This window comes from Malus sylvestris, chromosome 5 (genome assembly GCF_916048215.2).
Source record: "Malus sylvestris chromosome 5, drMalSylv7.2, whole genome shotgun sequence".
NCBI lineage: Eukaryota > Viridiplantae > Streptophyta > Magnoliopsida > Rosales > Rosaceae > Malus > Malus sylvestris.
The window spans coordinates 31,758,421-31,780,294 of record NC_062264.1 but is presented as its reverse complement, the minus strand read 5'-3'; the positions used below and the strand labels follow the sequence as shown (position 1 = coordinate 31,780,294).

Below are 21,874 nucleotides of genomic sequence, written 5' to 3'. Positions count from 1 at the left end.
GTGCTAGTTGTTTTGTAGGTGCAAAATCGTCCAAGATCGAAGAGGAGAAAATTTGCATCCACAATATGGTTATGATTTAATGTTGACTCTTACTTGTAATCCTTTAGGTTTTCCATCTCTCCCTCTCATCCAAGGCTGCTGAGTAATTGATGGGAGCATGCACTAGAGAATATTGACATGTAGAGAAGAAAAGATTTTTCAATGTGATCAGAACACAGAGTGATACACTACAAAATATTTCTCGCAGAGAACAAGAGACAAGGGAAATATTTTATATATTAAATCATGACCATAGGATCTTCATCAAACGGACAAGAACAGAAACTCTGGAAAGTGTACGAGGAAGAAAGTAGGAGAGAAATCAAACCCGCATCAATCGAGGTTAAACAATCTTAATTTCCACACCCTTTCCCTCTGTGTCGATCGTTGACAAATCATCCCTGAACGTTTATCTATTAATTCCCAGAAGATTATCAAATCGTACATCTTTCTAATTCTCCGTTTTTGTCCCTTACCCTAATAAAACAGAGATTTGCAGACAAATTACATCGATTAATTTTCCATCGTTGACCTCAATCACAATCAGAACAATATAATATCTCACGTTTCAAACATGTCGCAGTGCAGTCCAAGCGTCACAGATTGGAAAAACCCACGTACTACTTCGTGCCTTGCTCTTCATAAACTCCACAACCAAGTGATCGCAGAAGCAAGTTTTCTTCCTTCCTTTCTCTCCTCCCAGTTTCTAACGATTTTGTCACGGAAAACCGTAGCAATATTCTTCACAGGATAACCAGAATGGTGGGGTTGAACCAGAAGAAAAGTGAGCAGATTTCCATGTGTAATGGGTTTTACAAACGACCTCTTCCTTCTCCTCCCGCGATTGAGTTCTCTTCTTCTGAGGGCAAGGTCAGTGTCACTTTATCAGTGTCTACTTCTTGCATAAATCGTGTTTTCGTGATTGTAGTTTGCGTTATGCTTTGACATATCATGTAGCTCTTGCGATGGTTAAGAGTGTCTACAGTTGCACAGAGATTTTGTGTTCAATTTCTTCCTCCAAAAGTATTGCTTGTTAAAAAAAAGGGTTAATTAGTAGGTTTATTTGTGTTTGTGTTAAAACACATTAGGGTTATTATGTTTGGGTTCATTATTATAATGGCCTTTCATAATTAAGAACCTCAGTGCAAGAATGATATGTAAACACAACACATTAGTGTTTGTGTGTTAGAACACGTTAGTGTTAGAACCTCATTTTACATTTCTTAAGGCTAGAGAGCTATCTGAGGAATGTAAAATACTTATTTTGGTTGGGAAATGTAAATAAAAATATAAAAATATTGTTTGTTAAATTAAAAAAAAAAGGATCGCTCAAAATAAAATGCATTTACTAACATTATCTTGGAACTTTATTGCATAATAATTCACGGTGTAACATCGAGTGATCCCAACATTACACATTGAGCTTGTTTGATTTTGGTTTGTTTTATCCACACTCTCCACTTAAACCCCACATCAAACTCTTCGTTCGTTAAAAAAAAAAACTTGTGCGTTTGTCTTTTTGACCATGAACAAAACGCGCAAAAGAAGTATAGTAACCTAAATTAGATACGAAATAAAAAGTTCCTAATACTAAGAAATTGAAAAGCTTGACCCAACCCAATTTTTATACCAAAGAGTGGCCACATCTATCACTCTTTTCTCTCAGGGAATGCACTCTCTCTGTATTTCGATATGAACAGGTAAATTAGTCATTCACTCGTTTATCATAGATTGAGTTCATGCATATTTTGGATGAATTAGGTATTGCTAAACCAAATTTTAAATCCAATCTTGAAAGAAAATTCTAATAATTCACTTGTTTATCAATCAATACGTTTTGAAGATAATTTTGACTCATTGTCAACTTGATTTTTTTAATTTTTTTGCATCAAATGTGCATCACTATAAAGTACATAAACGTTTGATGTGAATACAGGTAGCAATAGGTTGGGAGTGAAACATTCAAACTGGTAAACGTACTCTTGTTATGATAGTGTATTTAGAAAAATATTATATTTTTAAAAAGTTTATACAGCCTAAATAGTTATTTAATAGTAGTGCGTATAAGTCAATCAACATTAAAAAATATGTATACGATACGAGGAGTGCCAAATTCGTAATATTTCTTTTACAACATAACCTTTTGCTACTTTCTATTTGAGGTTCTACAAAAAAATTGAATCTTTCATTTATCTTTAACTCGATTTCCAAACTCTTTTAGATGTGATTACATCAATCGAAGACCCAGAAAGACAATGTCTTTAACTTATTAGATATCACGTAATTCCTTTCACTTAATTAACATATTAATTTTATAGTCAAATAAAATCCCAGATTTGGGATACCAAATTTGCAATGGCAACCCCTTCCCGAGAAAACGACAATCTTATCCTTGCTGTTATGGAAGACTTTAAAAGCCGTGGCATTTCGAAAACAACCAGATTTGGGATTACCAAATTTTCCATCGTTGACCTCAATCACAATCACAACAATATAATATCTCATGTTTCAAACATGTCGCAGTGCAGTCCAAGCGTCACAGATTGGAAAAGTCCACGTACTACTTCGTGCCTTGCTCTTCATAAACTCCACAACTAAGTGATCGCATGAAGCAAGTTTTCTTCCTTCCTTTCTCTCCTCCCAGTTTCTAACGATTTTGTCACGGAAAACCGTAACAATATTCTTCAAAGGTTAAACAGAATGGTGGGGGTTGAAGCAGAAGAAAAGTGAACAGATTTCCATGTGTAATGGGTTTTACAAACGATCTCTTCCTTTTCCTCCCGCGATTGAATTCTCTTCTTCTGAGGGCAAGGTCAGTGTCACTTTATTAATGTCTACTTCTTGCATAAATCGTGTTTTCGTGATTGTAGTTTGCGTTATGCTTTGACGTATCATGTAGCTCTTGAGATGGTTAAGAAGTTTACCGTTGTACAGAGATTTTGTGTTCAATTTCTTCCTCCAAAAGTATTGCTTGTTAAAAAAAAAGAGGGTTAATTAGTAGGCTTATTTGTGTCTGTTAAAAGCACATTAGGGTTATTATGTTGGGTTCATTATTATAATGGCTTTCATATTTAAGAACCTCAGTGCAAGTATGAAATGTGAACACAACACATTAGTGTTTCTGTGTTAGAACACATTAGTGTTAGAACCTCATTTTACATTTCTTAAAAGCTAGAGAGCTCTCCGAGGAATGAGATTTGAAATACCTATTTTGGTTGGGAAATGTAAATAAAAATATAAAAATATTGTTTGTTAAATTAAAAAAAGGATTTGCGTAAAATAAAATACATTTACTAACATGATTTTGAAGCTTTATTGCATAATAATTCACACCGTAATATCGAGTGATCTCAACAGTACACATCGAGCCTATTTGATTTTGGTTTGTTTTATTGACACTCTCCACTTAAACCCCACATCAAACTCTTCGTTTGTTAAAAAAAAAAAAAAAAATTGTGTGTTTATCTTTTTGACCACGAACAAAACGCGCAAAAGAAGTATAGTAACCTAAATTAGATACGAAATAAAAAGTTCCTTATACTAAGAAATTGAATTGCTTGACCCAACCCAATTTTTATACCAAAGAGTGACCACATCTATCACTATTTTTGACACACCCCGACCTAGATTGAGGCATGCTAGCTGTCACGTGAGGGTGACGTAGTCATGTGCACAATGCGGAAGCAATATTAATATAAGAAATGCGAATAAACAAAAACCAAACCAACTAGAGCACTAGATAAGATAAGGTGCAAGTGCGATATTAAGTGTGATTGCACAACCAGAGCATAAGTAGCCTAAGTGCAGTCCAGCATGACGAATACTAATTATACAAAACCCAAAGGTGATCCTACATTGGTGATAATCTGTCAGAACCTCCGTCAAATCCTCGTAAGCCACCAACAAGCACTCCTACCTGAAACCTGGAGGGGCACAAAACAGAAAGTGTGAGTGGGCAAAAACAAAGCTTTTCAAAACCATTTCAACATCAAATATAGTAACCCCTTGCCGTAAAACCTGTATAATTTCCCAGAAAGTAGAATATATACATATCTCAAAACCATGCTCAGAAAACGTTATTCATAAGTATACCATGCCAAATATCTTAAATTAACATAATAAGTAACTCATGTGAAAAAGCTCATGAGAAATAACATATCAGCCGGATCCACCTAAAGTGGCATGTACGGTTGAATCTATAGCTCAACAAGTATGCCTGCACACGAGTCAGAACCACCTATAGTGGTCTGTACGACAGGACTGAGTGTAAATAAATACGCTTTAGTGCTACGATCACGTGAAGATTGTGCGAATAATCGCTGGTCACTTACGAGTCGAAACCACCTAAAGTGGTATGTACGACAGGACTGTGCACCTAACTTGGATCCAAGGTGAACGTATGGTGCGGGAGGTGAACATCACGTGAGGGATTGTGCCTTAACCACGGGTGGGAGCACTAACACTGGGGTACAAGTTTATGAGCTCTCAACACATTTCACATAATCATCAATTGACATAAACAATCTACAACTCACCTGGTACTTACCTGAGCATCCACAACATCGAACATAAATATATGCAATTACTATTCTAATTCATAGTCTAAGCATAAATCAATAGGCATGACATTTCAGAACATAATTTCATTTAAACACATTTTCTGGGAAAAATACCAAGTATATAAGTATATACTGAAAACCAAAAGCCCACTCACATATATGTGGAAGGGTCGTAGCCCCCGAGTCTCGCTTGATTGCGCTCGTCCTCAGGATAAGTCTCACCTATATGCGAAACAACTATATAAACGTTATTTTAAAGCACATACACAAAACTAGGTAATAACTTCTCATACATTACTCAATTGGGGTGTTTGAATATACCACAGTGACCTACTCAACCCCACGAGAAACCCTATATTTTTAGAAAAAATTTCCGACGTCCCACGTGCCCTCACGCTCCGGCCAAGGCATAGCCACATGCGTAGGCACGTGTCTGGCACACCAAACGAAATAGTTAACGCCATTAGCGAATATTCCGTTAAAATATAGAATATGCCGTTAAAGATACTTGACGCCGTTAGGATATTCCATCAACTTTGATGGAATATGCTCCTTCTCCTTCCTTGGTTTGCCAGAGTCCGGCGCCGACCACCGCTGCGTTGTCGGTTTCTGGAAAAACTTCAAAGCTTCATATCTCACTCATTTTTCAACCAAATTCCTTGAAATTTGTACCAAAATGAAGCTTAGGATGAGAAGAACACATTCTTACCACTTTAAGGTCCCAAAACTCACGGGATCTTGCTGGAAAAATCACAATAATCCGGCCACTTCTGCAACTCCACAAACTGGGATTTCCCGACGTCCAAAACCCTTCAAAACTCTTCCCTAAGCTTTGTGAAGAAGTTCTAAAGCTCCCTAGCACCCTAAAACTTGATGGACATTCCGCGATCACGACAAGTGAACTGTACACCTATCGGAGCTCCATGGTTCTCAAGTTTCCGAAGTCCCCACGTCCAACCAACTCTATGGTTTGACTCTTGGACTTGCAAGGATTCCAAAAACACCAACTACAACCTCATTCGTGAATGGAGAGCTAGGGTAGGAGTTGTCCGTACGGTTGTATGGAAATGGAAAAAAAATCCGAGAGGGAGGAAAGAGAGAAAGGGTCAACGAGAGTGGTATGAGTGTGTGTGTGGTCCAGTTTGCAATCAATCAAACAAAACATTAAGTCCTTTAGTACTAATTGGGTCCAATTAATTAGGAATATAACCAATTGGTCCCTTAACCTTAGCTCATTTACACACACAACTCAACGCTCAAAGGTATATAAGTCATTTCACACCATCGATAAAATATTTCGGGATGGGCTGTCACACTTTTCTCTCAGGGAATGCATTCTTGCCGTATTTCGATATGAATAGGTAAATTAGCCATTCACTTGTTTATCATAGATTGAGTTCATACAAATTTTGGATGATTAGGTATTGCTAAACCAAATTTTAAATCCAATCTTGAAAGAAAATTCTAATCATTCACTTGTTTATCAATCAATACGTTTTGAAGATAATTTTTGACTCATTGTCAACTTGATTTTTTGAATTTTTGCATCACATGCGAATATCAGTTGCAATAAGTTGGGAGTGAAACATTCAAACCGGCAAACGTACTCGTGTTATGATAGTGTATTTAGAAAAATATTATATTTTTAAAAAGTTTATACAACTTAAATAATTATTTAATATTAGAGCGTATAAGTCAATCAATATTAAAAAGTATGTGTATCCGATATGAGGAGTGCCAAATTCGTAATATTTCTTTTACAACATAAGAGCCGTTTCACCGTGGGAAAGGCCTCCTCAGGTTATCCACTATTTAATCCACCTAGTGAACAGTAATTGCCCTTAATGAACAATAATTGCATTTTGCATCTCCACCCTTACACTTGAATAGCCCTAACGACAGGTAAATAAAATAATAATATTTTTTGCAATTGCTTGGAATTTCCCATGCACCTCTCCACCCCCTCATGTCACTCCCTCTCCTTCCACTCATCTTTCTCACCCACTTTCCTATTCGAAAATTAAACAAATCAAACTCCAAAACCATGAAGCTTTAATCTTTGGGACTAAAGGATCCTTGCTATACCGTTGCATGCGTCATTGGACCATCACGGTGTAAACCACCATTGAAGCCGAGAGCTTCAAGATCTGAAACTCGAACCCATGTGAGGTTCTCTATGCAAATCTTGTTTCATTATGTCCTCATGTTGCTTGGGACAAGATTTGTGGTGTTTTTCCAGTTCGAAACCAAAGGTTTAACCCCCTGCAATTTCTCTGAAACCTTGCCCAATTTTTGGTCACTTCCTCGGAGCAAACTCCGACAAATTTGTGGGTTGAGATCCAACTGACGTTGAGGCAAAATAGAAGAAAAAACGTGGCTAACGTCAGGGCGACGTCAGCCTTGCATCAAACCCACTCCGAGCTGGCAACTCTATATCGACCTCTAGCTTAGGCCTGCTCGGGCTCCCTTGCCAGCACACGCTGGACTTGATTGCTCGGGCTCTCTGGCCTTGTTCACTCGCCTGTCCCTCGGGCTCCAGCACACGCTGGAGCTGCTCTAATCTTTTGCTACTTTCCATTTGAGGTTGCAAAAAAAAAAATTGAATCTTTCATTTATCTTTAACTCGATTTCCCTACTCTTTTATAAGTGATTACATCAATCGAAGATCCCAGAAGGACAATGTCCTTAACTTATTAGATGTCACGTAATTCCTTTCGCTTAATTAACATATTAATTTTAAAGTCAAATAAAATCACAAATTGGGATATACCAAATTTGCAAAGGAAAACTAATGAAAAGAATTTGAAAACTTTGAGTTTTAACGATAAGGACAAAATAAAGGGTAAAGTGAATAGTATCAGGATTGATTTTTTAGTGTAAATATGTGATTTTTCGTTAAAATTAACAATACCGAGAACTTTTCGTCAAAGTTACCAATTTGCAATGACAACCCCTTCCCGAGAAAACGACAATCTTATCCTTGCCGTTTGATTATTGATTGGAAGAATTTAAAAGCTGTGGCATTTCGAAACAGTTATTACGCGGGTTTCCTTTCCTAATCGAACGCAACGGAGAATTTTCCACGACGCCGATCCGAACCAAAACCCAAAACCCAAAACCCTAGCAACGCACCAGACAAATCGAGAATTTGAAAATTCATTGACGTTGACTCTTCAATTTTCTCAGCCCTACCCAGATCTGATTTTCTTCCACAATTTTTTTCTTCGTTTTATTTGTTTAATTTTTTTAGTTAAAAAATAAATAAATTAAAAACATGGCTATGGCGGGGCTGTACAGACGAACCCTTCCTTCTCCTCCGGCAGTCGAATTTGCTTCCTTACAGGGAAAGGTACAACCTTCAGATGCAGCTTCCTCACCCCTTTACTTACTTTTTCTTCAAATTTTTCATTTTTTAATTTCCCCCAATATTTTATTTTTTTATTTTTTTTTGGTGATGCTTAACATTTAGCATTACAGCTTAAAACTTTAATTTCTCTGTAGATACCCTTTTATAATACAATCTGAATATGTCATTTTCCCCAATTTTTGTTTGCGGTTAAAGTTCTGTAAGAATTTTGAGTTCTGTGTATGTATGATCCAACATTTGTTTGGCTGCCTGTGTTTTTGGGAATGTAGCAGGTTGTTCATTAAGTCACGTTATATGGTTTGTTCTTGTGTTTTTTTTCTAGGGAGTGGATGATCTTCCTGCTTGTCATGTGTTTCTGTTCTGAACCATTTTTTCCGGTTACTAAATTTGATGGTTTTCGAATTGCAGGAGCTTTTTCTTGAAGCCATTCAGAGGGCAACTATGGAGAACTTCTATAGGTTGATTTCTTATTTCCAGACACAATCCGAGCCCGCTTATTGCGGATTGGCGAGCCTGTCCATGGTTTTGAATGCCCTTGCCATTGATCCCGGAAGGAAATGGAAAGGTAAGGTTTGAAGTTTTATCAGCTAATATGATTGAAGGTATCATTTTGTTGGACCAGCTAGTGAATGGCATTTTAAATTTCATTGACAAAGTCAAGTTTTGTTATATTCGCCATCCTGTTAATCGTATCCATTTAAGTTCTATTGGATAAATTCCCACTAGATTGATGTGGATGAAAATTTCTTTCTCTTTGATCTTGGACAAAATTGCACCTACAAAACAATTAACACCTTTGGTTAAGGCCAAAAGCCTCACGCGCTCACGATGAATGGGGGCTTTGGCCAATGAACCTTCGATGCCAAAGTTAGAATTTAGAGAGAAAAGTGTTTAGAGAGTTTTTGAAGTTTTGCAAGAGTGTCGACCTAGTCTTTCAAAGAAAATGGAGTCCTATTTATAGAGTATGGCCGACCCTCTTTGGAAGAGAGAGTGGCCGGCCCTTGAATGTTTTTGGGGTGTAATGGTGATTAATGGATTAATTAGGAATTAATCAATTAACTAGCCTAATTAATTTAATTTATATGGAAGGTTTTGAAGGTTATGGAATAATTTCTTTGTAGAGGATATGGAGTAAAGATGAATGAGATAAATTTGAACTTGTTACCTATTTTGAGCACTCTTGACTTGGTTGATGGATGATTCTCCGCTGCTCGCGTGTAGGAAACCTGGTGTGTCTCGAGGGTAATTTTGTCATCTTCACCTAAAAATCTACGTGTCGCCTTTTGATTATTTTTTGGCTCCACAAATGCCCCCACACCTGCTGGGCTGCTCGTAGGAAAGGGCAGCAGGTGTAGAGATCTTCTTGCTCTAGGAAACTTAAGACTGCTTCCTATTTTGATGTAGATTCCCTCTTTAATATGAAATTAGATCCTTCTAGGAAAGGGAAATAAATTTCTCTCAAAGCTTATTTAAGTCCACCTTAATTGGGTTGTTAAATCAACTTTGGAGAGTGATTATACCCTACAAGAGAGAGAAAGCTTAGAGGATATTTGTTCCCCCTCCTCTAGCAATCTTCTACACTTACTCGTGCAAATGACCGTCTTTCGTTGCTTTCTTCGTCTTCTCTGCGCCGCATCGATGTAAGGAAATCTTAATTCTCCTTGTCTTCTTCTTGGGAGGTGCTGCCACGGGGCAGCCGTCGGGGTGGTGCGGCACATCGGCTGGCAGGGGCCACAAGTCGTCTTGTCATGGGCCAATGAGGTGGTGTGGCAGGGGCCATTGCTTATGCTGCTCGGCTTGATTGAATCCAAGGATTAGCTCGGCATGGGACGAGGAAGTGACGTGGCATGGGCAACGGTTTGGGCTGCCATGTTTGGGCTGCTTGCCAAAAATGAGGAAACTGCTTGAGTTTGATTTCTCAGCTGCCGTATATGGAGCAGTCAAGGATAAAGCTGCCAAGATTGGAGCTGCTGAAGATGAAGTGTCGGATGAGTGAACTATTAAGTGCAAACGTGGCTATTCACACTGGAGAGCAAACCCATATGGGTGTCAGGGAATTGGTTTACCTTTTCGCATTAGAGATCAATTAGTTTATCTTCTTACACTGGAGAGTAAACCTAGAAAGGGTTTTGAGCAGTTGTTGTGGACAACAGTTGAACCAGGCTTATGAGTAACTTCTTGAATCTTCATTGACAATAAAGAAATAAATCAATTGTGCTGGAAGGTAGAAACTGCATTTCAAACTAGATAATCTTTGGCTTGCGAGGTCTTGTTCGTCGAGCTGTTTGAGACTTCGAACTTATTTGGAAAAGCCCAAACGGGGTTCAGGGGGTGATGGAGACTTCCCCTGCTTGTGTAGGCTGTTTCGTTGACCTGTCAAGATACTCATTGCATCGACCCTCATTTGTCAGCTTCTCAAGGTACTGCTTCCACTTTAGGCAGCCGTTGGTAGTGTGGCCTGGTCCATGATGGAATGCGCAATACTTTGTATGATCCAGTCTGGTAAGATCGCCTTTCATGTGTGGCAGCAGTTCGAACCAAGGTTCATTCTTGAGCTTGCGGAGAATTTGGCTGATTGGAACTGTGAACTTGGTGAATGTTTCAGGCCCTGAGTCTTCTTTGGTCGAGGAACGTTCCATGTGCTTTTTTTCCGACTCGTTTTTGTTAGATTGCTTGGCCTCGTCCCATAATGCATGCTTTTCTGCCAAAGCATACGAAGCTGCTAGGGTTAGTTCTTCTCCCATGATGAGTTTTCCGAATAAAGGATGTTCGGTGGGAAGCCCATTTCTGAATGCTGCCGTTGCTATGTCCTTGTTGCAGCCAACAATCTTGGCCTTCTCAGCTTTGAACCTCTTGACATAATCGCGAATTGTCTCCTTAGGGTCTTTTACGATGCTACGACGGTAGAGTATGAAACCAATCTTGCGCTTCGCCTTGTAGAGTTGTGGCAAAAAGTTTGCACATAAGCGCGTCGTTGTTCCTTTAGAGGATCATGGTATTGCAGTAGTGCTTGAGATGTCGATCCGGATCTTCGTCTCCCTTGTACGGAGTGAAGTGAGGCATAGTGAACCCGCGAGGTGGATCTGTTTGCTCGATCTCATTTGTGAATGGTGACATGCTTATGTTGGTCATGTCTCGTCGAAGCACATCGTCAGCAGGCTCGTTACGTTGGAAATTGCGCAATTGTTCAGTTAGGAGCCTCTTAACTTCTTGAATTTGCCTCTGTTGGGGTAGTGGAACTTTTGGCTGCCCCTGGTCGTGACCTATGGGTTTGGGCCACTCTTCCCTATGATCGACTCGTCTATGTCGCGACTGCGGTGCATGTGGCATGTTCCTGGGAGGCAAACAGGCTGTCGATTAAACTTGAGTCGGATTGAGTGACTGCTTCTCTCTGTCTACCGTGCTGCCTACTTCAATGTGAGGTGAAGAATACTCCTTGCAAGCCTAGTTGTGAGTGAACACTTCGCCTGGAAGGTTGTTCATATTGATAATCGGAGTGTGACTTCAACCGTGAACGTATGCTCGTCCATGGGCTTGATCGGGAATGCACGCTCCTCTGCGCGCTAAGATGAGAGTATACGTTATCCCAAGGACCCAGGCAGGAGCGTAAACTGCTAGAACGCTCAAATCGTGGCTGGTTGATGGGCTGCTTGCCGGAACCCTGGTGGAGAGGTTTATATGCCCTTGTCCTACTTCGGGACACCTTGTCTGAGGCACGTTGGATCTCGGTGCGTTGCAAGAGTTGATTCACCAAGGTTGTCTGTTGTGCAAGGGTGCTCATCAACTCTATGACTTGTTGAGACGAGTGTTGTTCATCATTTAGATTGGAAGAGCTTGGAAGGAATGTGCCTCCTTGAGCAGTGGAAGTGTGGTAGGCTCCGGGTGTGAGATTTGAGTTGGGAAATGTCAAATCTGTGAAGAAACTTGATGGTAGGTCCGGATGGTTGATATAGTCTTGGGCTGCTTAGGAGGCCACGATGGCAGGCTGGGTCGCAGGAGTAGGCTGGGCCACGAGAGTGAGCTGCCCGGCGGGAGCAGGCTGAGCCGCAAGAGTGGGCTGCTCGGTGCGTGATGCACGCGAGTGTGAGGCTTGGGCTCGGCTTGGCAACGCATTGGGCTTGCGTTGGTGGCACGGCTCGGGTCGTGGTAGTGGTGACACCATGGACCTCACCATGAGTGGCTCCTGGTAGCCACCGCGGTGGAACCTTGCGGTGGTGGTGCCGCTCCCCCTAAGATCACATTTAGTCTCGTGGATCGCCGCGGTCCCATTTCTTGGATATTGGAATTTTCATTCGTGGAATTTTTTAAATTTCTAGCCATTGTATTTCTCTTTTACATTTTATTAAAGAATCTTTGCAAATAAAAAATTATAATAATAAGAACGTACGAAAAAAATGCAAGTGGACTAAAAAATAGAGAAAAACCTTTTTATGCAAGAGTCTTCTACGAGTGTGTGACTCTTTTCTCAATGAAAGCACCGATTCGTGGATGCAAATTTCTTTCTCCTTGATCTTGGACAAAATTACACCTACAAAACAATTAACACCTTTGGTTAAGGCTAAAAGCCTCACACGCCCACGATGAATGGGGGGGCTTTGGCCGAAGAACCTTCGATGCCAAAGTTAGAATTTAGAAAGAAAAGTGTTTAGAGAGTTTTTGGAGTTTTGCAAGAGTGTCGACCTAGTCTTTCAAAGAAAATGGAGTCCTATTTATAGAGCATGGCCGGCCCTCTTTGGAAGAGAGAGTGGCCGGCCCTTGGATGTTTTTTGAGGTGTAATGGTAATTAATTTGGTGATTAATGGATTAATTAGGAATTAATCCATTATTAGCCTAATTAATTTAATTTATATGGAAGGTTTTGAAGGTTATGGAATGATTTCCTTGTAGAGGATATGGAGTAAAGTTGGATGAGATAAATTTGAACTTGTTACCTATTTTGGGCACTCTTGACTTGGTTGATGGATGATTCTCCGCTGTTCGCGTGTAGGAAACCCGGTGTGTCTCGAGGGTAATTTTGTCCTCTTCACCTAAAAATCCACGTGTCGCCTCTTGATTATTTTTTGGCTCCACAATTGACTTTCGAAATTGTCCAGGTCATTATAATCTGAGCTGTTGATGATAAAACTATCTTAGACTAATTGCTTTATTGTCCTATCGAGTATATGTTTAGAATGATGAAACATTTGGTGGATTTAAGAATTTGTTCTTGGTTAGCTCTTACAAGTGTGACACTTTAGTATTGTACGATGTTTTTCCTTGCTATTCTTTACGCAGTATAAAATGAATTACACATTATAGCAGTTGTTGCCTCTCATTATTGCCTCCCATCTAGTTTGCAAACGCCTTGACTATAATAAACGTTTTTGTTTAGTGATTTTTGTCGAGTTAGATCCTATAATCTATATGTATTAAAACCAAGGTATTAAAAATCGATATTATCGGCGATATTTCGCCGATAATATCGTTTTTTTGCCCCAGCGATATTTTTTTGACTAAAAATAAAATATCTTTAAAATATCGCGATAATATCACTAATATCGCGATATTACCGATATTATCGCGATATTCGGTGTCGTCGCCGCCGCCGGGAGGTGAGAAAGGGAGGAGGAAACCAGATCGAAGAAGAAGGATGATGGAGGTGAGAAAGGGAGGAGGAAACCAGATCGACTACGGAGAGAGTCGAGACCGAACCAAGGGAGAGACGGAGACAAAGAGACCGAGGGAGAGACGGAGACGGAGAGACCGAGGCAGAGACGAAGACGGAGAGACCGAGGCAGAGACTCCGTCGTCCCAACGGCAGCCGAGCTTCCTCTGCGCGTCGCCGTGCTGCCCAGAGACGGAGGAGAGGGAGGGAGAGTTCAGGAGGGTGGTGGAGATGCAGCGCTGGCATCGGGGTGGACGGATTTGGGTGTGCCTGGGTGTGGGTGCGATCGGGGAAATGGAGTGAGAGAACGAGAGTTCGAGAGAGTTCGAGAGAGAGAAAGCCTTTAGGTTCTGACGGGGTGCAAGTGAGAGAGGGAAAGCCTTTAGGTTCTGACATGGGAATGGACAAAAGAGAGCCGTTGGCTCTGGGCTCGAGGCGAGTGGAAGGGGATCCAATGTGTGTTCAAGAATAGCTAGGGTTTTCAAATGACAGATGCCGCTGCTACACCAGTTTAAATTGTAGCTGTTTCTAGCATTTGACACAGGTGGACTTGTGCGGGTTGGTCAGCGCATCTTCGCCATTTCTAGCTCTCAGGTCTTGCGTTCGAAGCCCCGAGGTGTAATGTAGTGGTTTATTTTTTCATATTTTTGTTAGCTCACCTTGGCAAGCTCACAGTTCTTCTCTTCGAATCTCTCTGGTGTGTCAATTTTTTTTTTCCTTTTCTTTTATTTTCTGTTTTCTGTTTTATTTTATTTTCGTTTATTGTTTTTCTATTTCTCTTTCCTATTTTATTTTCTTAGTTTTTTTTGTTTTATCTTTGATCGTCCTTCTACATTTCCTAGGATTTCGTAGTTTTGTTATTTTCTTGTTTGTTTTTCTTTATTTTATTTCTCATACCTTGAGGACAATGTGTGATTTAAGTTTGGGGGTGGGAAATAAGAAATTTTAGGTTTTTAATTCTTTGTATATATATGGTTTTGTTTTGAATTCTTTATATATAAATGATTATGGTTTTGTGAAAATATGAAAATATGCTAAAATATTCGAACCCCTCCCATTGTACTAATTCATTATATAAATGATTATGGTGTGTTTAAACTTCTTTCATTATTTACTACATTTTTTCTACACTCACAATGTTTGCCAGCTCGCTATATAATCAACTTAAATCAGTTAAATCCATCATGCAATGCATTTCCTTCCAATTTTTTGTGATAAACTAATAGATAATTGACTAAATAAACATCCTGCAAAGTTTCAATAAAAATTTCCAAGTTTTTCTTACAATTTCCGTGGTTTCCATGTAATTTTTATCGATATCGATATTATCCCGATATTTCCATCGATATTTCCGTGTTTTCGGACTACCGATATTTTCTTCCTTGATTAAAACTGAGTTCTTTCTCACAGGACCCTGGAGATGGTTTGATGAATCTATGTTAGACTGCTGCGAGCCTTTGGAGACTGTCAAGGTAAAAGGCATCTCATTTGGGAAGCTAGTCTGCTTGGCTCACTGTGCTGGAGCAAAAGTTGAAGCCTTTCGCACAAATCATAGCACAATTGATGAGTTTCGTAAATATGTATTGAGATGTTCTACTTCTGATGATTGTCATGTGATCTCCTCATACGATAGATCAGTTCTCAAACAGGTTATATTACTGTTCTGCTCTACAATTTCTTTGGTGGAACCATTAGTCAATTCAATTTTAATTACTATTCTACTATACTGATGATTATCTCATTTATGGATTCTGCTTATATGACCCTGTGTCACACTCCCCAGTTCTTTGAAAGCTGATCAGGTATTGACTAGTATGAATCAAATTTTTACTGCAGACGGGTACTGGTCATTTTTCACCAATTGGTGGCTATCATGCTGAAAGAGACATGGCGCTTATTTTGGATGTTGCACGTTTTAAGTATCCTCCCCATTGGGTACCCCTCAAAATTCTTTGGGACGCCATGAATAATGTTGATTCATCTACTGGACAACGCAGAGGGTATGCATTAGTGTGTGCTAGTGAATATTACCTTTATACTGGATATTATCCCAATTATTGGATATGCATGTCAGAAGCAATTTCTATATATTTTTGCTAGAAATGAGATGCATTGAATGTTAATAACATTCTGAATTATTGAATTCCATTTTTTGCGCAGGTTCATGCTTATATCCAGGCCTCACAGTGAGCCAGGACAACTTTATACCCTGGTATGATTGGCAATTTGATGACTCTGTACCCAAACCGAACTCCCCTGTATACTAGCACACAGTTCGTTGTGGTTGTCTGAATGTGCATGTTTTTCTCTGCAGCTTGTTATTTTTTTTATATACTTTTTCCTGTCCTAGTGAATATGACCTCTACCTATATGATGTATTTTGATTTGTTAAATTGTCATTATTGTAGGCCGTCTCTCTCTTATGTTGTGTTTGACAAAAGTATTTATGTTTGGGTGCTGGAGTTATCAAAAATCTTGGATTGCTTACTTATTGTATGATCGTTGAAGATATTTATCCATTTCTCTGTGGGATCTGTTGCAGAGCTGCAAACATGAGAGTTGGGTTGGTGTTGCGAAATACTTAATGGATGATGTTCCTCTTCTTCTAAAATCGGAGGAGGTGAAAGACATTCAGGAAGTTCTCTCTGTTGTTTTTATGTCGCTCCCATCCTATTTTGGGCAGTTCATCAAGTGGGTTGCAGAAGTTCGGAGACGAGAGGATGGTGGCCAAAGCTTAAGCCTAGAGGAAAAAGCTAGGCTTGCTGTCAAGGTGATCTGTCTTCTAGAGCTTCACATTTACTTATTTTCAGTTTCTTTGTTTTCCCTTTTCCTGCATAAAATCGTCCCGCTTTTTATCCTTAAGAACCCCAAACAATTTTCTAGTTCTAATCTCAATACCTAAGTTTTATTTGCAGGAGGAGGTACTGAGACAAGTCCAGGACACTGGCCTTTTTAAACATGTGGCAGAATTATTATCTTCAGCACATTCATGCTGCGGAAACTTATATTCCGGTCATGAAGAAAACTTGCCCAACATTGCTGCGAGCGTTTGCTGCCAAGGCGCACAAATTTTGTCGGGGAACTCTACCTTCTCGGGGGTGTATTGCTGTCAGGAAACATGTGTGAAATGCTTCAAGGCAAATGGCGACAAGCCAGTCACGGTTGTGAGTGGGACAGTGGTAAATGGTGGAACCGAGGAGAGGATGGACGTGCTTGTTCCTTCATCAAAAACAAACTCAGGATGTTCTTGTGCAATTGGGATGCATCCAGCTAGCAATGACGTTCTAACAGCACTTCTACTGGCCTTGCCACCAGGGACATGGTCTGGGATCAAAGACGAGAAGCTTTCAAAAGAAATATCTAACCTTGTTTCCACTGTAAATCTTCCTACCTTGCTTCAAGAAGAGGTAAGTTAAAATGTCTTGTAGTTTTCAGTTAATTTTTCCAGTAAATCTGCACCGACTTTTATTTCAAATATCCTATAACATTACCTACTGGTTTGGCACAGGTTTTGCACTTGCGACGCCAGCTCCACCTCCTCAAGAAATGCCAAGAGGATAGGGTAGACGAAGATCTTGGCTCTCCTCTCGCTTAGACTTCTTTCACGTTTACTCTGATTTTCCTGTTATCGCGAACTGACATCAAGCAAAAAAGGCATGCTTATCAAGTTACGGATAGGTAGAGGCACTGCAGAAAGCTATAGGTGTTACAGAACTGAATGATCAAGAAGAGTCATGGCGAAGAGCCGGTTGTTTCCCTCAGATGAAGCCGCTGGCTGAGCTGCGTGCTAACTGAAATACCGATGTTAGGATGTTTGCACTGTATTTTACGATCAAAATTCTTGATCACTGTGGTTTTTGGTTGAATTTTAGTCTAATGCTACCCAATTTTCCTGTCAGTTTGGTCTGACTCTCTACTCGCACAGAGTTATTGAGAATTGAGGTGCAAAGATGAATTGGGTTGCAAATTCAATTGAAGCTATACATACTTTGTATTTGAAGAGCTCATATAAATATAGTGGCGATGTGCGAGGGAAATTATTTTCGCACTTGTCTATGCACGTTCCTGCTATTTTTTAAATTATTCTTATTTGATTAATTCAAATGCTAAAAGTAAGTATGAGTCTTGTAATTGATTTGTTACTTATTTCTATTATATCTTTAACTACGGGTTGGCTATGATTACAACTGAAATGAAAATCGATAATTTTGTGGTTTAAAAACACCAAATCTTATTTCAATCGTCATATGTCATAACTATTCTGATAAATGATATGATCACACTTGTAAAAAAGTGAATATTTTTCATTACTCATATATTACAAAATGACCATAGTTAAGATCATATGGTTCCAAATAATTTGACATCGAATTCCCCATTTAATATTGGTGCATAAAAAAACCAACCGGCTCCAATGTTGAAAACGTGGGGCGATCAACAACGCAAACGGCACGTCGTTCTGCATCGCGAAAAGAGCACAAAATTAGCTGTACGTCCTTGGAAGAGTCTAGGGTTTTTTAATTCAAAAAGGTTGAAGGAGGTAGAGAGAGAGGGGGATTTGGTCACCCGCCACAAATAAACGGTCAACGAATGATGACGGCGTTTTCAAAATTTAATAAAAAAAGAAGGGGCGGAATATTATTTGCTTGCTGAAAGCCCGAAGGCTGAAGAAAAGCACTTTTTCTCGAGAGTAATCTCACTCTCCAAATCCCACTCACTCTCGCTTTCGTATTCGAATCCTGTTTCTGAATCGAATTCCCACCTCGAGATTAATGGCGGTGGTCGGCCTCTACCGCCGGGAGCTTCCCTCTCCTCCTGCAATCGAATTTGCTTCCCCAGACGGAAAGGTTCTCTCCCCCTCTCTCTCTCTAGAATATAATGAATCGCATTTGGGTATTTTTGGTTGGTTCTGTGTGAATGTGAATGTGAATTTTATCATTTTACAGAAGTTATTTACTGAAGCTCTTGGAAATGGAACCATGGAGGGGTTTTTCAAGTTGATCTCTTACTACCAAACGCAGTCGGAGCCTGCTTATTGCGGGCTGGCCACCCTCGCTGTCGTCCTCAACGCCCTCGCCATTGATCCCGGAAGAAAATGGAAAGGTGATTGCTTTTCTCAATTTGCCCAATTTCCCTAATGTACTTTTTGATTTTAGAGCTAAATTAGGATTTGGGTTTAGGGTTTTGTTCAATTCTGGTGCTCCAAATGCCCTTTGGATTATAAAGGCGTATACTTTGGGCTTGTTTGAGACTGCTTCTTAATAGCTAAAAGTACTTTTTGACAATAAAAAACGTGTCTGACTAAGTTTGGCATAAAAACTTAAAAGCAATTATTGGTCGTTGAACTAGCAGGTGCTTCATGAAACACTTTCAAGTTTTCAAGGTGCTTTTCATAGAAGCACGTGGATTTATAATAAATTTTTTGACATGTTTATGATAAAAGCACGGCAAAAGTGCTACCTACATAAGCACTCCCAACGAGTCTTTTGTTTATTTGCCTGATGATGTCCTGTGACTTTTTGTGAGCTTAGGCCCATGGAGATGGTTTGATGACTCAATGCTGGATTGCTGTGAGCCTTTGGCAAAGGTCAAAGCCGAAGGCATCACATTCGGGAAAGTTGCATGCTTGGCGCATTGCAACGGAGCTGAAGTCAAGGCATTACGAACCTATGAAAGTTCGGTGGATGAATTTCGTAAGCATGTCATTTCATGTACTTCTTCAGAGGATTGTCATGTCATCACATCTTACCACAGAGCTGCATTTAGCCAGGTTTTGTGAGACTTGTCCTTTCTTTTGTCTTTGCATATCTAGGAAATTGAGTTAGTTTTTTTTATCTTGTATCATTGAGTTGTATTGTGATCATTAGTGACATATTAGCACTGCTCTATCTGGTTACAGACTGGGAGTGGTCATTTTTCACCGATTGGTGGCTATCACGCTGGAACAGATATGGTTCTCATTTTGGATGTTGCTCGATTCAAATATCCTCCTCATTGGGTTCCCCTTTCGCTTCTTTGGGAGGGAATGACTACTATTGATGAAGCAACTGGACATTGTCGGGGGTATGCCCTTCACTTTTAAAGTTCCATATATTAAATTGTCGGGGTTAAAAGGGTTCAGGTCTTTATAATCATAGACTTTTGTTGTTCAAACTGCAGTAGCATTTCTTGCTCACTTTTTGTCTTTGTATAATATCTTCCTTTAATTCGTAGTTGTTAATGCACCTTTTCATATGGGTCATGGACTCATAGGCTGTAGTTTTTTGTATTAAATTCTACAGTGGGGACCTTATCGTTTTCCTATTGATTACTTCACTACCGTTTACGTTCTAAAATTTGATTCTTTCAGGTACATGATCATTTCAAGGCTTAACAGAAGCCCGTCTATTCTCTACACTGTGGTATTGCTCTTGTAGGCCGATCTGTTTTATGTAACCTAGTTCCTGTGATATTTCATGTGAAAATTTCAGAATTACACTGGTATCCTTGTGGAAAAACTTAGATACATATGACTAAACTCGGATGAATGCAAATAGACCTTCGGATGAACTTAGATATGATCAAAATTGGATGAATACAAAATCCACACTGTTTGTTTCTATATACACTGCTATTGCTAACCTTTCCACAATAGACATTTGTTTAACCTTCGTGGTTACACATTTTTGGTTTATTATTCTATTTCCACTTGCCATAAAACATTAGATCCTATTGTAACTGTGAATTGTCCCCAGAGTTGCAGACATGAAGGTTGGAGTAGCATTGCGAAGTACTTAACAGAAGACGTTCCTCTCTTGTTGAAGTCGGAAGATATAAAAGATGTTCAGAATGTAATCTCTGTTTTCTTCAAATCACCACCTGCTGACTTGAGAGAGTTCATTAAATGGGTTGCTGAAGTTCGGAGACAAGAGGATGGGAATCTGAGCTTAGACAAAGAGGAAAAAGGAAGGCTCGCTATCAAGGTTTGTTATAGCCCTTTCTTTATTCATGGTTTCATGCTTGCATTCTGGTTTTCTGTTTCTGTTCCCGTCTTCTTCTTCTTTTTTTCCAGAAAAGCAAAAGAGTGTTAGATTGATGACATTCTAAGCTATACCCGTCCATTTCTTCTTATACATGAAATGAAAAGAAATACATAGATGGGGACTTGCGATTTTGAGGTTCTAATTGGCATTTCAGGAAGAGGTATTAAAACAAGTAAGAGAAACGGAACTCTTCAGACACGTAAGCGAATGGTTGGCTTCTAAATCAATCTGTAAAGACATATCACAAGGTGGTAAAGATACATTGCCTGAAATTGCTGCCAATGTTTGTTGCCAAGGAGGACAAGTATTTTCCGGGAGTGTCAGTTCATTTGATCGAGCATGCTGTAGGCAAACTGACGTGAAACTCTTGAAGTGCAATGGTGAAAAGCCCGTTACCGTGGTGTCGGGGACTGTAACAACAAATGGCGGTGAACAAGCAGTTGAGATGCTGGTTCCCTCATGTCAAACCGAACCAAGCAGCTTGTGTTCTTATTTTCAAGGTAGCTGCATAGGGATGCATCCATCTACAGGTGATGTTCTAACAGTACTTCTATTGGCTCTGCCTCAACAAACATGGTCTGGTCTTAGAGAAGAGAAGCTACTAGCAGAAATCAATTGCCTCATATCAACCGATTGTCTACCAACTTTGCTTCAAGAGGAGGTAAGGTCTATTTCTTTGGAGCCTCAACTATTTATTACCAGTCTAATTTTTCTTCATTGTTTGACCGGTTTAGCACCCAAGACCTAATTTACCCAAAAGCACTCTTTTAGGGAGTAGCCTGGAGTCCTTTTAACCTAATTATTTTACGACACACACACAGTAAGAAGCACAGACCTTAGATTTGATAACTCATGGATTGATTGCCCGTTGCAGGTTTTCTACTTGCGACGGCAAATCCACTTCCTCATGACTGATAAGTGATAATGGAGCTGTATCTCTTTCAAGATATGTATTCTCTTCTTATGCTTAAGTTCTTAAAGCATAAAACACACATACACCCAAAAGGAAACACAAAAGGAGTGAAATTTTTCGGCCGATTTGGTGAGCACAGGTATTTTTTTTCATGTAATTGTACTATGATTTAATCCTAATTAACATTCAGTTGTAAGATTTACCAAGAAAAACATTCAGTAGAAAAATTAGTCATTGGCATTCAATAGATAAATTTACATTGGCAATATCCAGAGCATAAACTGAAAGGTTATATGCGATACTAGGGAGGGGAGATTGTAAACCTAAAAC

General features: G+C 39.5%; 2 protein-coding genes and 1 long non-coding RNA gene across 5 annotated transcripts; 2 read left to right on the top strand and 1 right to left on the bottom strand.

Annotated features, from left to right (window-relative positions):
- Nucleotides 1-717: 717 nt before the first annotated feature.
- LOC126623652 (glutathione gamma-glutamylcysteinyltransferase 1-like) lies at nucleotides 718-17,656 on the top strand. Of its 3 annotated transcripts, XM_050292612.1 has the most exons (9): nucleotides 779-909; nucleotides 2,563-2,851; nucleotides 8,374-8,530; nucleotides 15,020-15,258; nucleotides 15,446-15,609; nucleotides 15,770-15,821; nucleotides 16,152-16,379; nucleotides 16,525-17,016; nucleotides 17,118-17,656. In XM_050292612.1, the coding sequence occupies exons 2-9, from the start codon at nucleotides 2,780-2,782 to the stop codon at nucleotides 17,202-17,204; spliced, it is 1,491 nt and encodes a 496-aa protein (XP_050148569.1). In that variant the 5' UTR covers nucleotides 779-909; nucleotides 2,563-2,779; the 3' UTR covers nucleotides 17,205-17,656. The 3 variants fall into 3 exon arrangements, with proteins under 3 accessions (XP_050148567.1, XP_050148569.1, XP_050148568.1); XM_050292610.1 differs by lacking the exon at nucleotides 2,563-2,851 and having other exon boundaries at nucleotides 718-909; XM_050292611.1 differs by lacking the exons at nucleotides 779-909; nucleotides 2,563-2,851 and adding an exon at nucleotides 7,646-7,947.
- Nucleotides 9,072-15,061, bottom strand: LOC126623654 (uncharacterized). The gene is made up of 3 exons (XR_007623827.1): nucleotides 14,975-15,061; nucleotides 12,958-13,313; nucleotides 9,072-9,191 (listed from the first exon to the last, which is right to left on the bottom strand). It is a non-coding gene; the product is annotated as an uncharacterized LOC126623654 (long non-coding RNA).
- Nucleotides 17,657-18,147: 491 nt separating the features above from the next.
- On the top strand, nucleotides 18,148-21,810 carry LOC126624438 (glutathione gamma-glutamylcysteinyltransferase 3-like). Its single transcript, XM_050293500.1, has 8 exons — nucleotides 18,148-18,456; nucleotides 18,556-18,712; nucleotides 19,141-19,379; nucleotides 19,509-19,672; nucleotides 19,959-20,010; nucleotides 20,344-20,571; nucleotides 20,786-21,292; nucleotides 21,506-21,810. The coding sequence occupies exons 1-8, from the start codon at nucleotides 18,382-18,384 to the stop codon at nucleotides 21,551-21,553; spliced, it is 1,470 nt and encodes a 489-aa protein (XP_050149457.1). The 5' UTR covers nucleotides 18,148-18,381; the 3' UTR covers nucleotides 21,554-21,810.
- Nucleotides 21,811-21,874: the final 64 nt, after the last annotated feature.

Coding starts and splice junctions, on each gene's coding strand:
- LOC126624438 (XM_050293500.1), top strand. CDS start 18,382: ATGGCGGTGGTCGGCCTCTACCGCCGGGAGCTTCCCTCTCCTCCTGCA. Junction 18,457..18,555: donor TTGCTTCCCCAGACGGAAAG/GTTCTCTCCCCC, acceptor ATCATTTTACAG/AAGTTATTTACTGAAGCTCT. Junction 20,572..20,785: donor AAGGAAGGCTCGCTATCAAG/GTTTGTTATAGC, acceptor TTGGCATTTCAG/GAAGAGGTATTAAAACAAGT.
- LOC126623652 (XM_050292610.1), top strand. CDS start 799: ATGGTGGGGTTGAACCAGAAGAAAAGTGAGCAGATTTCCATGTGTAAT. Junction 15,259..15,445: donor ATAGATCAGTTCTCAAACAG/GTTATATTACTG, acceptor TTTTTACTGCAG/ACGGGTACTGGTCATTTTTC. Junction 15,822..16,151: donor CAGGACAACTTTATACCCTG/GTATGATTGGCA, acceptor GATCTGTTGCAG/AGCTGCAAACATGAGAGTTG.